Below are 19,795 nucleotides of genomic sequence, written 5' to 3' on the forward strand. Positions count from 1 at the left end.
CCCTTTAAAACCACATATACATAGTTTTTCAATTAAAAGAACTTTTTAAAACTTGTTGAATGAAATGGTCATGTGCTTTTTGCCTAACTCTTTTTTCCCCCTCCTCTTAATTATTAGGGGGATTTAGGAGCCATTGATGAAAAATACGATGTGGCTATATCATCCTGTTGTCATGCATTAGACTACATTGTTGTTGATTCTATTGATACAGCTCAAGAATGTGTAAACTTCCTTAAAAGACAAAATATTGGAGTTGCAACCTTTATAGGTTTAGATAAGGTAGGTATTCATAATAATCTACCTATAATTGAATTTTTAAGTGCTAAGTGTTTTTTTCTTTCTGGATTCTAGCTTTTTCTTAATGGTTACTCAGTGAAAACCTAATGAGTTTTTAGGATTATTTTATGTTCTGGGTTATATGATTATAAAAAATTGTTTGACATATTACAGTGTCTCCACTAAAGGAATGTACGTTCCAGAGTTAAAAGGAAAACCTTTATTGAGATAATTTACTTCCAATAAAATTCATCATTTTAGGCTAGGTGCAGTGGCTTACGTCTATAATCCCAGCACTTTGGGAGGCCAAGGTGGGCGGATCACCTGAGGTCAGGCGTTTGAGACCAGCCTGGCCAAGATGGCAAAACCCCATCTCTACTAAAAATACAAAATTTAGCCAGTCATGGTGGCAGGTGCCTGTAATCTCAGCTACTTGGGAGGCTGAGGCAGGAGAATTGCTTAAACCTGGGAGGTGGAGGTTGCAGTGAACCTAGATTATGCCACTGAACTCCAGTCTGGGCAACAGACTCAAAAAACAAATTAATCATTTTGAAGTATGCAATTCAGTGGGTTTTAGTATATTTACAATGTTGTTCACCCATGACCACTGTCTGATTCCAGGATATTTTTATCACTCCCAGAAAGAAACCCCATAGACAGTAACAGTCACTCCCTACACCCCTTCCCCCACCAAACACTAATCTATTTTTTTGTCTCTATAGATTTAGCTACGTATAAATGGAATCATACAATATGTGGCCTTTTTATACAGCTACATTTACTTAGCAGATTTTCAGGTTCATCTATGTTGTAGCACATATCAATACTCATTCCCTTTTATTGCCAAATGGTATTCTGTTGAATGAGTATACATCATTTTGTATAACCATTTTTCAGTTGATGGATGTTAGTGTTTTCACTTTTTGGCTGCTTTGGCAATACTTCTGTTATGAACATTTGTGTACAGGTTTTTGAGTGAACATGTATTTTCAATTCTCTTGGGTATACACCTAGGGTAGAACCGCTGGGTCATATGGTAATTCTATGTTTAACTTTCTGAAGAACTGTCAAGACTCCACAGTGGCTGTACCATTTCCCACAAACATGTGTAAGGGTTCCATTTCTTTACATCCTCGTTAACACTTGTTATGGTATATCTTTTTTATCATAGTCATCTTAGTGAATATGAAGTGTATCATGGTTTTGATTGGGATTTGCCTCATGACTTATGATAGTAAAAGTCCTTTCATGTGCTTGGCCATTTGTTTATCTTCCTTGGAGAAATATCTTTTCAAATCCTTTGCCCATTTTTTAATTGGTTTCTCTTTTTTTTTATTGTTGAGTTGTAGGATTTGTTTATTCTGAATACAAGTCTCTTGTGAGATACTATTCACAGATATTTTACCCCATTCCTCGGATTGTATTTACACTTTCTTGATGGTATCCTTTGAGGCACAAAAGTTTGTAATTTTGATAAATTTCAATTTATCTTTTTTCTTTGGTTGTTTGTGTTTGGAGTATCATATCTAAGAAACTACTGCCTAAGCCAAGATCACAGTGATTTACTAAGAGTTTTATAGTTTTACCTTTATATTTAGGTTTTCATCTATTTTGAGTTAATTTTTTTATGTGATATAAAGTAGGAATACAACTATTTCCATGTGGCTATCCAGTTATTTCAGCACCATTTGTTGGAAAGATTATGCTTTACCCCGTTGAATTTTCTTGGCATCCTTATTGAAACCACCCAACCATTAATGTAAAGGTTTATTTCTGGGCTTTCAGTTGTATTACTTGTGCTGGTATAGCATACTGTCTTGATTATTGTAGCATTGTAATAAGTTTTAAAATCAGGAAGCTTGAGTCCTCTAGTTTTGTTCTTTATTGTATTGGCTGTTCTGGGTCCCTGGAATTTGTATGTATGCATTTTAAGATCCAAATGGTCAATTACTGCCACAAAAAAAAAGGGGGATGTGAACTGGGAGTTTGATACAGGTTGTATTGAATCTGCAGATCTGTTTAGATGATATTGCCATCTTAATAATATTAAATCTTTAGATCCACAAACATGGGATGTCTTCCATTTATTTAGGTCTAATTTTGTAACGTTTTGTGTACAATTCTTGTTTCTTTTGTTAAATTATTCCTATGGTTTGTTTTTTGTTTTCTTTTTGTTTGTTTTTTACTTTTAGATGGCTGTATGGGCAAAAAAAATGACCGAAATTCAGACTCCTGAAAATACTTCTCGTTTATTTGATTTAGTAAAAGTAAAAGATGACAAAATTCGCCAAGCTTTTTATTTTGCTTTACGAGATACCTTAGTAGCTGACAACTTGGATCAAGCCACAAGAGTAGCATATCAAAAAGATAGAAGATGGAGAGTGGTAACTTTACAGGGACAAATCATAGAACAGTCAGGTAATAGCGTTTTTGTTTTTCGGTTGGTTTTTTTCTCCCAGCATTGACTTTCTTTAATCTTGTTGGGGAGACATCTAAAGCTGACTTCTCTCCCCTGTTTTCCAGGTACAATGACTGGTGGTGGAAGCAAAGTAATGAAAGGAAGAATGGGTTCCTCACTTGTCATTGAAATCTCTGAAGAAGAGGTCAGCATATCTAAAATTGTAGTCAGACTTTTCTTTAAAAAAAAAAATAGCTTTACTGAGGTGTATACATACTACGAAATTTGGCCATTTTAAGTATGGTGTACTCAAATTGTAGAAAATTCAATCTATTAAAGTTTACTAGGGATTTTTCATGTAAAGCTCTTTAAAGTTCTATAAAACAAAATATTAAATTAGAAAATATATGCTCAAAATGTATTTTTTAATTAGTACATTTGGATCATACGGATATTCCATAATTATTCTGATTTACATTTAATGTATTGGATTTTTTTGCATTATTGCTATATTACATAATTTAGTTCAGAAAATTCTTTATAAGTATAGCAAAGACTTCTTGATGCACATCTCAACTTCAAAGTATTTTATACTTTTTTCCTCCTCAAAAACATGTTCTTAGATGTCCTGAATACCTTTTTCCAAAGTATTGTACTTAGATTTCCCCCTTCTCATATTTTGAAAATATGAGTTTATATCCTTCCACTCAAGTATTTGAATGCTATACCTTCATTGAAATAATAGGTGACCGTACAACACTTAATTACCTTTCCACCTGATTATTTGATCAAGAAATTACTTGATCATCTCCTGAACTTTTGATTGGGATTAGAACTGGGTGGTTTGATTTTTGTTCTAGTCTTTCAAGATCAGAAGTTTTAGGCCAGGCGTGGTGGCTCACGCCTGTAATCAGCACTTTGGGAGGCCGAGGTGGTTCGATCACAAGATCAGGAGTTCAAGACCAGCCTGGCCAACATAGTGAAAACCCATCTCTACTGAAAACACAAAAATTAGCCGGGTGCAGTGGCATGCACCTGTAGTGTCAGCTACTCAGGAGGCTGAGGCAGGAGGATCGCTTGGATCCAGGAGGCAGAGGTTGCAATGAGTTGAGTCTGTGCCATTGTATTCCAGCCTGGGACACTGAGTGAGACTGTCACTCAAAAAAGAGAAAAGAAAAAGATCAGAAGTTTTAGTTTTCTTTGTAAGTTGACTTTCCTGTCAATGTGAAATGGCCCTTAGGGAAAACTTTCTTTGTAGGTAAACAAAATGGAATCACAGTTGCAAAACGACTCTAAGAAAGCAATGCAAATCCAAGAACAGAAAGTACAACTTGAAGAAAGAGTAGTTAAGTTACGGCATAGTGAACGAGAAATGAGGAACACGCTAGAAAAATTTACTGCAAGCATCCAGGTGCGTGCATGCATATGTGTGTCTGTGTGTGTATTAACTGAAAACTATTGGGATTCAATAGGAATTTATCAGAACTATTTTGGTATTTGCTTACAATTTATAATATATATAAGGGAGGGAGGGAGAAGGATCTGTAGGCAGATCTAACTCTTGATGATTTTATTTCCCTGAGTACTAACTGATTGATAATGCCCTGTCTTGCTCCAGACACAGTTATTCCGGTTTTCCATTTGTACACCATAGAAACGTGACTTACCTTAACAACTATATGACCCTTTATTTTTATTCTCTTTTCAAAGTGGAATGTTTTCTTAATTATGAAAAAGCAATGCATGCCCACTGTTTTTTTTAATAAGTTTTCAGAAAATACCCAAATGATCATCACCTTCAATTTTGATGTATATTCTTCAACTTTTCTAATACCTAGTTTGCATGTAATATATATATGTGGTAGATATGTGTATATATATAAAGTATGCGTATGGCTTTTTTAATGTCATATTAACTTTTTAAAAATAAATTATGGTTTTCTTTCCAAGCCAGTATAAATTTACTTGTTCTTAATTGCTTTAGAGCATTTTATTTGTACCACAATTTGATAAATGTTTTTCTGTATTATTATGTACATGGCTATGTTAAAAAAAATCCTTGTGGGTATACATTGATACATTCATTCAGTTATTTCCTTAGATTTCAAAAATTACAGGTATCACATCATATGTGTACAATGTTTAAGGCATTTGTTACATAATGCCAGATCATTTTCAAAAAAGGTTATAATTCATGCACTACTAAGAGCATATTCAAATAATTATTTTTCCAAGTCTTTGAACGCTAGGGTGGTCTAAATAAGTTTGCTACCTTGTAAACAGAAATGTGGCACTCTAATTTGTCTTTATAATTTTGTTTGTTGGCCATTTTCATTTTTTATATCAATGGCGCATGTCTTTTGCCCTTTTCCTATTAGTGTTTGTCTTTTTCTTGAAGATTTTAAGTGCCCTTTTTAAAAATTCACAATGTTTAAAGCAAATGTTAAAATACTGACCTTAAATGTTAAAACTTCTCTCTAGCGTTTAATAGAGCAAGAAGAATATTTGAATGTCCAAGTTAAGGAACTTGAAGCCAATGTACTTGCTACAGCTCCTGACAAAAAAAAGCAGAAATTGTTAGAAGAAAACGTTAATGCTTTCAAAACAGGTATGTTTAAAGATAGACTTTTTTTTTTGTCAAAAACAGCTTTTTAAAACTTGCAATATTTAGGTAGCAGAAGCTAAGTATATGCAAGACATTGCACTAAATCTTATGGTTTTTATTATTATAAAGTAAGTGCTATTAGTCTCATTTGACAAACAAGGAAACTGAGGCACAGATTTTTTTTTTTTTTTTTTTTTTTTAAATATAATTTGCCTAAGGTCACACAGCACGTGGTAGTATAGAAATAGGTGATACAGGGGCCGAGCGCGGTGGCTCATGCCTGTAATCCCAGCACTTTGGGAGGCCGAGGCGGGTGGATACGAGGTCAAGAGATCGAGACACCATCCTGGTCAACATGGTGAAACACCCCGTCTCTACTAAAAATACAAAAAATTAGCTGGGCATGGTGGCGCATGCCTGTAATCTCAGCTACTCAGAAGGCTGAGGGAGGAGAATCGCTTGAACCCAGGAGGCGGAGGTTGCGGTGAGCCGAGATTGCGCCATTGCACTCCAGCCTGGGTAACGAGCGAAACTCCATCTCAAAAAAAAAAAAGAAATAGGTGATACAGTCTGATTTTTGAGCCCATGCTTTTAATTTCACACTTTGTATACCTTGTCCCTAATCTTTCCAAAACCCCTTCAAGATGGTAGTTACAGATTTAGAAAAACTAAATCACTCCAATAACACGGGGAATAAGTGGTATGCATTCAAAGAAAAACAATGCTTAGTTGAAAACTTAAAATATATATATTTTCTTTCTTTCAAAACTTCTTGTGCACATATAGACATGTAAGTGTTCTACCAAAATAGAATCTTTAAGCAGGAAAAGGAATTCATAGGCAAAAATGGCTTTGTAGCTTTAATTGAAATCCCTTGATCACATACCTGATCAGCTGTGCTTGTCTTTCCATGTTTGTTTCAATCAAACATAGATGTACATCTTACTGAGAGAGGAGATGGTGGGTTTTGCCACAGTCCCCTTCCAGGCTTACAGAATCTTAGCTAGTGACTCCAGCAGACACAGCAAGCTTCATTTTATTCTTAGGAAAGCTTCATTTTATTCTTAAGAAGGATTCCTGTTGCAGTTTGCTTCATGAGCCAAGGAAGACAAATACTGATTAACCATCCCAAAGAACCAATGAGAGTGGAATTGGAGCAATTATCCAACTGCTCCAAAAATGAGGGGATTTTCTTCCAAAAGAAAAAGATATTAAAATGTTGACACATTTGTACAATACATATCAAATGTTAATTTATACTCCTATTAATTTGTATATGTATGTCTCTCTATATATTTAACATTCAGGCACTCACTCACATAGCATCTGGCCAGGCTTTGTTTTAGGTCATATTAATAGAGCAGTAAACAAAAATAAAGTTTCTCTTTCCAAGGAGCACACATGTAAGATGGTACATATTTGAATGGAGACCCAAAGAAAGTGTGAGGGGTAAACTGTGTATATTTGAGAGAAAAGCATTCCAAGAAGAGTATAAAGGGGCAAAGGGTGAGGCAGGAGTATACTGGTAATACAAACCATTGTGGCTGGAATAAAGGACAGAGGAACCCAGATCCTCTGGGGCCTTCAACCACACTCCCCTTTCCCTACAAGTACCCACAACAACAGCTTCTCAACGGTCAGTTGAGAAGCCAAAATGTTTATCTGTGCCATTAATGGGAACATTTTCATGGAGAGACTGCAAGAATCTGTGTTTCATCCTTACTTGAAAAAGGAATCCTTGACTTTATTAGGAGCTCTATATATCTTCTGTCTTAGAAATGCTGTATATTGTATATTATCAGTAGACTCTGTTAATGTCTCATGTGGAGGGCCCATTTGTGTGAGCATATCTTTAAGATTCAATATTTTCTTTTCCATTCATTGAGGTTTTAAAAGTATATTACACTAGCTGGGCATGGTGGCGCGTGCCTGTAATCCCAGCTACTCAGGAGGCTGAGGCAGGAGAATTGCCCGAACCCAGGAGGCGGAGGTTGCGGTGAGCCGAGATCGCGCCATTGCACTCCAGCCTGAGTAACAAGAGCGAAACTCCGTCTCAAAAAAAAAAAAAGTATATTACACTGGCTAATGACAGAGCAAATGGGGCCAAGGTAGAAGCAGAGAAATTGAGATGCCATTGTAGTAATTCAGGCAAGATGCAACTCATAGCATATTTTTTAACTCTTGAACATATTCATATTTTTAAATAAACAGGCTACAGTAAATCTTTATGTCTAAATCTGTGCAAACATTTTATATTTAAGATAAACATAAAATGGGCTGGGCATGGTGGCTTATGCCTGTAATCCCAGCACTTTGGGAGGCTGAAGCAGACAGATCACTTGGGGTCAGGAGTTTGAGACCAGCCTGGCCAACATGGTGAAACCCTGTCTCTAATAAAAATACAAAAATAAATTAGCCAGGTGTGGTTGGTGGCACACACCTGTAATCTCAGCTACATGACAGGGTAAGCCTGGAAAATGGCTTGAACCTGGGAGATGGAAGTTGCAGTGAGCCAGTATTGCACCACTGCACTCCAGCCTGGGCCGCAGAGCAAGACTCCGTCTCACAAAAAAGATAAATCGTTAAATATAGAAGAGTGATGTCAGAATTGTAGGCTATACGTGCCACAGCTGTTCCTTTATAATTCTAGTAGACATACTACTATAGGTATTAAAAAAGAAATGCACTGCAGGTACTTGAAAACAAGAAGGAGAATACTCTGTTGAATTTCTTTTGGAAGGATATTCAAGGATAGAAGCCTTCCTAGCAGCATGCCTGATCCCGCAATCACTGTGAGTGGTGCTGCTGGCTGTCAAGCAGCTGGTGCTCTATCCTACAAGTGAGCCAAGCACATAGGCACAGCCTAACAGAATTTCGGCCACAAAGAACATCATTACTGTGAGCAAGTTAATCCCATCAACAAATGGAGTAACTTAGACCTGAAAGAAGTGATTACCAGTGTTAGCAATATATAGGACTTTTAAATGTGTATGTTTAATATTCTTAAGAAAGTAAGGAGCCATCCATAAGCCCCCCAAAAAGTATGGGGTTTTTTTTTGCTTTTGTTTTGTTTTTAGAGCCAAATGGTGATTTCAGATACTTGAAAAATAGAGCTATTGGAATTAAACTCAATAAATGGGATAAAAAATCGGGCTAAAGAATTACCTGATACTATAGTACAAAAAGATAAAGAAATTCCAACATCTGCCTAATAGGAGAGCAAAGACAAAGGAAGCAGTAGTTATATCTCTCCAATCCTTTTCTCTCAGCAAATCCTACGTGCCTAATACCCACGTACCAATAGGAGCTTTATGGGAATCTCCACCAGTTATCTCAGCATTTTTTATTGCCTTTCTGTATTCTTGATAGGTTGAATTTCCCACCTTTTTGCTACCTTTTCATTGTTCCTATATTGTATAGTGATTCAGATTCAAGTATGGAGAACAGAATCCACTATGACTAGGATAGGATTTGTGTGGTGGAGAGGGACAGGGTAATAACATTGTCTACAGAGACATTGGGATGTCTAAAGAGAGTTTCTAGATTAAACATTCAAGAATAATTTATTATTATTAAGAAATAAGAAATTTCTCTACATTTGGAAAGTAATATCTCAAATTTGGAAGATGCCACTACAAGTACCAACAGCAGAAGTGCATTGCACCTATTATAATCCATACCATCATAGTCAGTGCCAATGCCTGTTAATCACAAAGCTATTGACTGGACACCAGACCCTGTAACTTCATTACAGAAAATCCAGACTCCTTTGTGACTGCCTGCCAGAAGAAATATGTCCAATTTGTTTATGCCTTCCAAATTATGCAAGTACTTCTGATTGAATTGACCTAAATTACATCTAAACCCTAGCTACAGGGAAATCTGGGAAATGTTAACTTTGACCCTTCATTGTCACAGGGAGGAATGCTAACTGATCTTATATCCTCCACTTAGTTATAATGTGGAGAAATGCAAAATTATGTTAGCAGAAGAAAATAACCACAATTTCTTCACTGTGGGCAAGTGAATACTGAGTTAGGCACATAGTGTGTCTAAGGCTAAAAATCATTATGAACTTAGTAGTCAAGGAAGTGCCCCAAGAAAAGTTGAAAAGATACTTTAAAAGAAGCTGAGAACATGAAGCCATTAACAAATGGTGTATTTACAGCTGAGCCAGAGAATTTAACCTGTGTGTTACTATAATACCATTTGTTTTGATACAGGATATTGTTTTTTTAAGGTGCTTTTTCCCATGTCTAAAATTTGTTTTAATGCATCATGTATAGTCATACTGATTGAAGAAGTGTACTTCTAATAAATGATGTTCATTATCATAGAAACACTAATTTGTTCTTTATTTTTAAATTTCAGAATATGATGCTGTGGCTGAGAAAGCTGGTAAAGTAGAAGCTGAGGTTAAACGCTTACACAATATCATTGTAGAAATCAATAATCATAAACTCAAGGCCCAACAAGACAAACTTGATAAAATAAATAAGCAGTTAGATGAATGTGCTTCTGCTATTACTAAAGCCCAAGTAGCAATCAAGACTGCTGACAGGTAGAGTATGCACGTTACCTGACCTGTTTTCCCTTTCGCTACCTTTACATTGGAAAGGAGGTTACTGTTTAATGTTCCATAGAATGTTTCTCTTACTGTTAACTTATTAAACCTGTCTGACACATTACCTAATAGGACTTTCATGACGGAAAACTTATAATGAACATTTATCCTATGGCCAAGTAAAAAAGCTGGTAAACAGGTATGCCATAGGAAAGTGCAGGTAGACTTTATTCTATGCCCCATTGTTGTGAGGGCATAGAAATCAGTTTTGTTTCTCTGGTCTGGGGGAGGGAGTAGTCATTAAATAGTAGATACAGGCCTTAAAAGAATATGTAAAAGAGGGAAAAATAGGATCACTTAGCAAAATTAATTCTCTTGATAATCTACATTTTATTTTCTAGTTTTAGTTTTTGATACAGAGTCTTGCTCTGTTGCCCAGGTTGGAGTGCAGTGATGTGACCTTGGCTCACTGCAACCTCCCTCCGCCTTCCGGGTTCAAGCAATTCTCCTACCTCAGCCTCCCAAATAGCTGGGATTAGAGGCGTGCGCCCCATGCCCAGCTAACTTTTGTATTTTTAGTAGAGACAGGGTTTCACCATGTTGGTCAGGCTAGTGTCAAACTCCTGACCTCAAGTAATCCACCTGCCTCAGCGTCCTGCTGGGATTATAGGCATCAGCCACCTTGCCTGGCCTTAATTTTTTTAGAGTATTTATCGAAGTGTTTCCAAAATAATTAAAGCTAGGTATGTATATAAAATATTGACATTTAAACAGCCATTTCATTTCTTTTTAAAAAATAAATTGATTGCATATTGATTATCTGGTTAAACTAATCCAGAGTGTTTTCCTCAAAGATAAAGAGCTAATAAGGGAGAAGTAGTGTTTCGCTCTTTCAGAAGTACTTGTTGCCTTGTCTTGAACTGGAAAGCATTTGAAGGTAAAACTTTATGGGCATAGAGATTTAAGAATCTCTGACGAGAAAATGACAAGAATTTGATAATTTAATGGACAATGTTGCATCAATCTAAAGTTAGATGATATAAGCAGCTTAGGTAAGAAAGACCTTTATAATGGAAAATACACAACTCATCCCACAAGTGTTTGTATAAACCTACAAAAATTGATTTACAAATGATTTTGTAAATCATAAATTTAAGACTATGAATAGAAAAAATGTCACATTAAATGTCGTGAAAAGTTCTTTAGTAAGTTTTTAGAAACAATAACGAATCACGTTACCACATTTTTGATGCATCATTTTGCTGCTTTAGAAACCTTAAAAAGGCACAAGACTCTGTCTTTCGTACAGAGAAAGAAATAAAAGATACTGAGAAAGAGGTGGATGACCTAACAGCAGAGCTGAAAAGTATTGAGGACAAAGCAGCAGAGGTCGTAAAAAACACAAATGCTGCAGAGGTAAGACTTGCTTTGTATTGAAGAGGAGATCTCAGGATGATACTGGAACCAATTTAAAGAGCTGGATATATGACATCAGTGCCTAGAATGTAGTAAGCACTCATAGATTAAAAGTCTTCTAACTGAATTTTTATTTGTACAATAAGAATGTTGCAATTTGTGAATTTAAATGCTTAAAAACTTTTAAAATGGAAGGGACATGGGGAGAGATTGGTAATTCCTTCTTTGTAATGTGAAAATGACTGCTCTATTTCGGAACATTCTGTCTAGCAGTTCTTTTTTGTGTTTAGAAATCCTTACCAGAGATCCAGAAAGAATATCGCAATCTGCTTCAAGAATTAAAAGTTATTCAAGAAAATGAACATGCTCTTCAAAAAGATGCACTTAGTATTAAGTTGAAACTTGAACAAATAGATGGTCACATTGCTGAACATAATTCTAAAATCAAATATTGGCAAAAAGAGGTGAGACTGTTACCATTTAGTTTAAACATTATTTTAAAAAAAGGGGTTGGGTTCTTAAATTTTATTGGTTTTGTTTGTGAGTATGTTGTGATTGTTAATTCTATAATCACTTCTCAGGTTTATATGGGACATAATGAACAATATAAATTGTTATATACAGAAAAGTCTGTGATTGTTAGACAACTACCCTTTCACTGTAGGACTGATCTGGACATTTAAGAAAAGATTACATGAACACTTTTGAGTGTTACAACTATTTTTCTTAAAGTCAGTCCTTTGAAAAATAATGGACACACAAATCAGTCACAAATCCTATTGTTTTAATAGCTGTGTAATTTGTCATTTTTTTCAAACAATGAATTGTAATATTGTGCCTTCTAACTCTCCCCTAAATTGAACTTTTAGATTTCAAAAATATCATTGCATCCTATAGAAGATAATCCTGTTGAACAGATTTCAGTTCTAAGCCCAGAGGATCTTGAAGCAATCAAGAATCCAGATTCTATAACAAATCAAATTGCACTTTTGGAAGCCCGGTGTCATGAAATGAAACCAAACCTTGGTGCTGTTGCAGAGTATAAAAAGAAGGTATGAGACAACAGTTTACTTATACTAGCTGGAATTCTTTTTAGTCCTTATGTAAATTAACAATGCTGTTGGCAGGGCAAGGTGGCTCATGCCTGTAATCCCAGCACTTTGGAAGGCTGAGGCGGGTGGTGGGTCATGAGGTCAGGAGTTTGAGACCAGACTGGCTAGCATGGTGAGACCCCGTCTCTACAAAAGATACAAAAAAATTAGCTAGGCATGGTGGTGCGTGCCTGAGTCCCAGCTACTCGGGAGGCTGAGGCAGGAGAATCACGTGAACCTGGGAGTCGGAGGTTGCAGTGAGCCGAGATTGCACCGTTGTACTCCAGCCTAGGCAACGGGGCAAGTCTTCGTCTCAAAAAATAATAATTAACAATGCTAAGTCTCATATCAAATTTATCTCAGTAGATTTTTCCTCTCCAACCTAGGCAACAGGGCAAGACTTCGTCTCAAAAAATAATAATTAACAATGCTAAGTCTCATATCAAATTTATCTCAGTATGATTTTTCCTATCATAACATTCTTTTCACAGGAAGAATTATATTTGCAACGGGTAGCAGAATTGGACAAAATTACTCATGAAAGAGATAATTTTAGACACGCATATGAAGATCTTCGGAAACAAAGGCTTAATGAATTTATGGCAGGTTTTTATATAATAACCAATAAATTAAAGGAAAATTACCAAATGCTTACTTTGGGAGGAGACGCTGAACTGGAGCTTGTAGACAGCTTGGATCCTTTCTCTGAAGGAATCATGTTCAGGTTTGTAATCCCACTGTTAACCTATTTCTACATATTCTCCAAACTCAGTATTTCTTGGAGGTAGGATGTGAAGGCAAGGTCTATAGCTTGTTTTATTTGATGATAAATACTAATTTGTTTCCATGCTGTTTATGCTTGCAGTTTACAGGGGCAGATAGCCAGTATTGACAAAATATTTGTCTAGTTCACCTTTTAAATTTTAGGATTGAGAAATTATATTTGGTAAGGGGAAAGGATAGCAAGAAGTATAAGTACTTACCTCGCTCTTTAAATCTTAAAATTTTGATATGTGTTCCTATGTATTCATCCTCCAATGTTTTTATAAAATAACAGAAAAAAGTTCATATTTGTGAAAAGCAAAGAACATATTCCTCAGAGAAATACGGCATAAGGCAATTAATGGAAAACAAATCATGAGGTCTTAACTTTAGCTATACAAGTAATTTGACTAAGATTTTCTTGATCATTTCAGTGTTCGACCACCTAAGAAAAGTTGGAAAAAGATCTTCAACCTTTCAGGAGGAGAGAAAACACTTAGTTCATTGGCTTTGGTATTTGCTCTTCATCACTACAAGCCCACTCCTCTTTACTTCATGGATGAGATTGATGCAGCCCTTGATTTTAAAAATGTGTCCATTGTTGCATTTTATATATATGTAAGTAATTGTTTCAGGATTTTCATTCCAGAAACTTACAGGGGTACCCTAAACATTACACATGAAATTCTTTATTTCTTACTATTGAGCTTTTCTTTATTCTCTAACTCCATCTCCTCTGATATCAGTGGAGACCAGATGATTTTTTATTTGAACCAAATATTTCCATTTTGGAGGATTAAAATATAAATTAAAAATGCAAATTAATCGCAGAATCACAGCTAGAGTCCTAGGTCATTTTCCTAGATTTTTTTTCCACTAGAAGTCAAAATAACCACATTCCTTTCAAACTCAAATACTGTTTGATGAATTATTCCTGCCATCATTCCTTTTACATGTTATCAATGTAATGTTATTGTCCAAAAAATATTTGAGGTTACATGTTTGTGCAATTTACCTGTTACTACTTAACATTTCTTACTCTTTCTTTCTCTTTAGGAACAAACAAAAAATGCACAGTTCATAATAATTTCTCTTCGAAATAATATGTTTGAGATTTCAGATAGACTTATTGGAATTTACAAGACATACAACATAACAAAAAGTGTTGCAGTAAATCCAAAAGAAATTGCATCTAAAGGACTTTGTTGAACTTGTTTATACTGAAGATTCTTCAAATTGATTCAATGTATTACTGATTTTTTTCTATTATTTGTAAAGGATTATGAGTTGTATAAAATACATACTCCTTAAACTAGATCATGAAAACTGGTTTCTATTTTATGCAGTTCAGTCATTTATAAGCTCTAATAAAATATTCTCTGTAACTGCTTCTAGATTACAAAAATATGACCATTTTGTAAGTAGCAGACAATGGAGAAAAATGAGATACATGGAGGGTCACATAACTTGCCCTTAGTTCCAAGTTGCTGCCAGCAAAGTAAAAAGTATATTAGTTGAGGCAAAGTCCTAAACTAGCTTATGCTATCAAGGCTCAGCATACTTTCGTGGGCCTTTGACTTACCTACACTGGAAAAGCCTACCAACTAACTAATCTTGGATCTATTCTTTAAGGCATTCCACTTAGCTTGCGACTTTAGACAATCACCAGTTATTACCCAAATACTAGGAACATATTTTTGTAAACCAGTCATTCTGAATTATAGTGACGAGAATTTAAGTATCATATGCTTTTCTAAAATTTGATGTGTTTGACACTTATGACTTAGAGAGCCAGTAAATTAAGATAGTGTCTCAACAAGCCTAGGCTATCATCTCATAAGTTGTTTGATGAGTATGAAGTAAGATGGCCTGACTTACACTGGTTTGACTTAACAAATTTTCAACTTTATGAAATGTTTATCAGGGTACTCAAATGCATTTCAACTTGATAGTTTCAACTTACTTTACCAGGATGTAGCCCCACTGTTGGAGCATCTGTATTTGAGTAATCTTTGCCTATAAAGTTGTCAGGGTAGTTTTACACTATTGGCTCAAGAATGTTATAATGCTACTGGACATAAGTTGGCAACCACTTGGTTTTTGGAAGGACTTTGAGTATTGAACTAGAAGTCTACCCTAGCTATTTAATTCCTGGGTATTTATCCTAAGGAATTAGAGTGAATTGTTCCTTTCTTCTGTGGACCATTAAACACATTTGTAGCATGGCCTTTTAAATAAAGCAAGATCTGAAATTCAAGTATGGTAATTTGTTCTAAATCAAGAATATATAAGGGAAAATGTTTAAAATGCTATAATTATAATCAAGTGTTTTCACTTGGTGGGAGAAGTGAATAGAATTTAATACTTCATTATTTTTTTGGCGGGGCATCTCAGTTACCCAGGGTAGAGTGCTGAAGCAAGATCTTGGCCCACTGCAACCCCCACCTCACAGGTTCAAGGGATTCTCTTGCCTCAGCACCTGTAGAGTCTGGGTCTACAGGTGCACACCACAATGCCCAGCTACTTTTTGTATTTTTGGTAGAGATGGTCTCAAACTCCTGACCTCAAGTGATCTGCCTGCCTCAGCCTCCCAAAGTGCTGGGACTACAGGGATGAGCCACTGCACCCAGCCTGCAGTACTAAGTTTCAAAGAATTAGAAGTACTTAGAACCTATATGAAAATCCCATAGCTACCACTCCTGAGTGGAACTCTCATTAAGCCGCTCAGTGCAAATATCAAAAGTTGTTGTTTATTAAAATATTTTATTGTACACAAAACTTAAAAATATTTTAAGATTTATATACGTTAACTTTTGCAATCTTCCTTCTGGTAAAAATACAAAACGGGAGCTTCGGTGGCTCCGGCCAGTTGTCCTGGCGCTTGAGGAGGCGAGGCTATACATTCAAGGCCAACCTGGGCAATATGAGAACCTCTCATTCATTTAAAAAAAAAAATACAAAACAGCAGCATAAGAACCAGTTACTCATACACTTAACTATGTTTATACATAACAAAATGAAAAATTTTACTAAAAACTGGCAAGATACAATGTCAATACTATAGATACATAATTTTGTGTAGCTATAATTCCTACCAATTATAAACCCTTATTAATCTTGGCCTACTTCTTTAAAGTTGAGTGATAGCATGAACTCTGAAGATAATGCATGGGTTCTCTCACACAGCTATATGGCCTTGGGCAAGTCACTTTTGTCAGTTCCCTCTACAAAAAGTGGGGGTTAAAAATATTCACATCACAGAAATGAGAGATTAGATGGCATACGTTTCATTGCTTACGTGTATTTTAAACTACCGGGCACTTTTATGGTGTGACTAGTATTTAATGAATGCAACTTAACATTCTTATCTCTACCTTAATATCTGAGTATGTCTCTCCTTACCTCTACTAATCCTTTAAATGTTCTTGACTCACACAATAGTTAATTGTGCTAGGTGTAAGTCTGATTCTAATCATAAATTGACTTAATACAGTCATCTTAATGTTAAGGCTTGTTCTTAGCAGATAAGAACTTAAGTTTTACAACTAGTTCCCTGAAAAAGCTGTATTTATTTATGATAGTTTATATGCAATCTGTAGAGCCAGGAACAGTGTCTAATGTGACCCAAAATATCTTTTTCAACTAGATAAAGAGCAGGCCATTTGGAATTTCTGGAAAGCAAATCAACTTGCACTTAGGGTTGCATGGACAGTGGGCCAAAAGTCATAACACATCATAACTCCAGTCTCTGTTAAAGGGAACTACAAGGTTTTGATTTAATAAGCTCTCTTAAGCAAAGCTAAGAATATAAGATTAAGTTGTTAGTACTTTTGCATTAGCTTTAGGGAATGTGATGGAAAATTTAAATTAGTTTTTAATATGAATAAAGTCTACATAATGCCATCAAAACCTGTTGCAGAGCAGTTCATGAACATGATTCTGTTCTAGTAAGGATGAAGGTTTTTAGTTTTTTGAGACTGAGTCTTGCTCTGTCACCCAGGCTGGAGTGCAGTGGCGCAATCTCAGCTCACTGCAACCTCTGCCTCCGCCTCCCAAGTAGTTGCAACTACAGGTGCATGCCACAATGCCCGGCTCATTTTCTTTGTATTTTTAGTACAGATGGGGTTTCATCGTGTTAGCCAGCCTGGTCTCCATCTGACCTCATGATCCACCCGCCTGGGCCTCCAAAGTGCTGGAATTACAGGTGTGAGCCACCACGGCCCGCCAAAAATGAATTTTTATTGAAAAACTTATTTGACTGATGCGTAGAAAAGTTAAATACAATCTTAAATTTACACAAACTATATATGACAAGTGTTAGAAAATGCTGATCCCCAGGCACAATGGCTTACATCTGTATAATGCCAGCACTTTGGGAGGCTAAGGTGGGGGGATCTCTTGAGCCCAGGAGTTTGAGACCAACCTGGGCAATATGGCAAAAAACATTTCTACAAAAAAACATTTTTCTTGTCCCAGCTACTCCAGAGGCAGAGGTAGAAGGATCAATTCAGCCTGGGGGGTCGAAACTGCAGCTAACGATGGCCAGACCACTGCACTCCAGCCTGGGCAAAAAAGTGAGACCTCTTCTCAAAAAGTTATTTTTAAGAAGCCACTGTTCCCTAACAGTTAACCAAAAGCAATAGATTTATTCAGAGTGAATGCTAAAAACATTTAGGGCTCTTAAATCTAAAATGCAGGTATGTTTGATCAAAAGATCTTTAAGCAATGCCTTATCAGTTTAAGACTTCGTTGCTTGATTTTAAAACCTCTTTATCATCCTTATTCACTCATTCAAAAGCTTCACGCCACATCAAAACAAAGGTATATGTACTTTCAGATTTTGCTATATATAAAGAACTATAAAGCCAATTAACTGCAGTATATAATAATAGTAAAAGACAATATTGGTACAAGAATGTTTAAATGTCACAGCAACATTATGTTAACCTTCACAAAGCCAATAAAAATGGGATAGTTACTAATTTTCAAAGTAGTTACTAGATTTTATTTCCCAATGATTTGAATATTTCAGGTATCTCTAATTTTGACATATCATGGCTAATCAAAAGAAGCAACAAATATAAACACTATTTCTATTAGTTGCAGCGCTAATAAAGCTCAGTTTGCTATTTTTTTCATTTAGCAATGGTTAATCTCTGCTGCACAGAAGCCATTTAAACAATTCAGATTGACATTTTCAATGAGAAACTATTTTCCACATGAATTCCTTCAATAAATAGAAAATGTGATACAGTATATTCTTTACATCATGCAGACTGTTAAATAAACTTTGGTAAATAGATAGCGAGGCTTCAGAAAACCATACTAAAGTAATTTCATTTAAAAAGGTTATGATGTGTTGGTTGAAAAAGAGTATCAACATCAGTATCACTGAAATTAATGTAACTATAACAACGTTTAAAATTTTTAAAAATCCAATTCCCTTTTCATCCTTATCAGGCCAGGAACATGGCATCCTTTTTGGAGAAATTTTCATTTTGGGAATGAGAACTTTATTAATTTGTCCAATTTCTGTTATGTTCCATTCTTCTTTCAATACTTTGCTTACTTGAGGATAAATTTCAACAGGTAGAACCTCAGGAAGTGGTCTTTGTTTCAAGATCTGTACACGCTGGCGTACATCATCAACTTTTTCAAGAAAATTAAGTGGAGACTCTTCTTGTAAAGATGTCGTCAGTGTCATTAATTCAAGCTGCTGCTCTCTTATTTCTTTCATTCTTTCAATTTGTGGAGTATATTCTTGATTAATCAGATTGCTAACATCAGAGAGAGCCGTTAGGAAATTTTTTTTTTTCTGTTCTAATAAATCATTAAGCTCCTTAAAATACTGGAGAACAAATTCCTTTTCACCTTGGACCATTTTCTCAGAATGAGATTTTTGTTCTTCCAGCTTTTCAATACGATGAGTAAGATCTGTCCAGTGTGTATCAGTCAACTGTTCAAGCAGTTTTTGAGGAGTGTCCTTTTCTTTCAAATAGGCACTTTGAAGGTCATCTATAGGATGACCATGATGTTCACCGATGGTAAGGCAATGACCACAAACTAATTTTTTGTCTAGTAGACAGTAAACATTTAACGGTTGCCTGTAATGTTCAGGGCAGGTGACAATATCTGGATGGTCTTCTTGCTGGTACTTTTCAATAATAGCCCTTAAAGCAAAATTAACAGGTAAAGATTCAATGCCAGTTGGAGCAATTTCAATAATACTTCTGCAATTAGGGCACTTGAGTGGAATTCGTAAAGGTCTCCATATATAAAAGTTACCAGATGCCTGAAGGACATTTTCCAAACAATTTCTACAAAATGTATGGGAGCATGGCAGTACACGAGGATCTTCAAAAATACTGTAACATATGGGGCAAGTTAACTCTTCCTCAAAATTGTGCATTTCCTGTCAAGAGGAAAAAGTAGTTTAAGCTTACATAGAGACACCTGTACATATTAACATTCTAGACATTCACCTCCAAATTGTTACTATACTGTTTGTCATTTAAAAGAGAACAAGATATTTTTAGCTGGGCGCAGTGGCTCACGCCTGTAATCCCAACACTTTGGGAGGCTGAGGCGGGTGGATCACGAGGTCAGGAGTTCAAGACCAGCTTGGCCAATATGCTGAAACCCCATCTCTACTAAAAATACAAAACATTAGCTGGGCATGGTGG

General features: G+C 35.7%; 2 protein-coding genes across 5 annotated transcripts in view; one reads left to right on the forward strand and one right to left on the reverse strand.

The window, feature by feature from the left end:
* SMC4 (structural maintenance of chromosomes 4) overlaps nucleotides 1-15,369 on the forward strand; it is a 37,628-nt gene extending 22,259 nt beyond the window's left edge. The window contains exons 13-24 of one of the 2 annotated variants that reach the window (XM_012447337.2): nucleotides 118-279; nucleotides 2,469-2,694; nucleotides 2,800-2,879; nucleotides 3,933-4,085; nucleotides 5,156-5,282; nucleotides 9,651-9,840; nucleotides 11,115-11,259; nucleotides 11,550-11,723; nucleotides 12,129-12,311; nucleotides 12,842-13,074; nucleotides 13,547-13,730; nucleotides 14,169-15,369. In XM_012447337.2, coding sequence (XP_012302760.1) covers nucleotides 118-279; nucleotides 2,469-2,694; nucleotides 2,800-2,879; nucleotides 3,933-4,085; nucleotides 5,156-5,282; nucleotides 9,651-9,840; nucleotides 11,115-11,259; nucleotides 11,550-11,723; nucleotides 12,129-12,311; nucleotides 12,842-13,074; nucleotides 13,547-13,730; nucleotides 14,169-14,321 — 2,010 coding nt within the window. In that variant the 3' untranslated portion in view covers nucleotides 14,322-15,369. Of the gene's footprint in view, nucleotides 1-117; nucleotides 280-2,468; nucleotides 2,695-2,799; nucleotides 2,880-3,932; nucleotides 4,086-5,155; nucleotides 5,283-9,650; nucleotides 9,841-11,114; nucleotides 11,260-11,549; nucleotides 11,724-12,128; nucleotides 12,312-12,841; nucleotides 13,075-13,546; nucleotides 14,117-14,168 lie in introns of those variants that run through there. The other variant, XM_012447336.3, reaches the window with a different exon arrangement.
* The window catches only part of TRIM59 (tripartite motif containing 59), a 33,008-nt gene that overhangs the window by 2,732 nt on the left and 10,481 nt on the right, over nucleotides 1-19,795 (reverse strand). For 2 of the 3 annotated variants that reach the window (XR_010343486.1, XR_010343487.1), the window contains one exon: nucleotides 5,131-19,524. Coding sequence is in view for 1 of the 3 variants with exons in the window: in XM_012447343.3 (XP_012302766.2) it covers nucleotides 18,310-19,521 (1,212 nt within the window). In the remaining 2 variants the exon portion in view is untranslated. Of the gene's footprint in view, nucleotides 1-3,223; nucleotides 19,525-19,795 lie in introns of those variants that run through there. The other variant, XM_012447343.3, reaches the window with a different exon arrangement.

This window comes from Aotus nancymaae, unplaced genomic scaffold (assembly GCF_030222135.1).
Source record: "Aotus nancymaae isolate 86718 unplaced genomic scaffold, 86718_ANA_hifiasm-v0.15.2.pri h1tg000019l, whole genome shotgun sequence".
NCBI lineage: Eukaryota > Metazoa > Chordata > Mammalia > Primates > Aotidae > Aotus > Aotus nancymaae.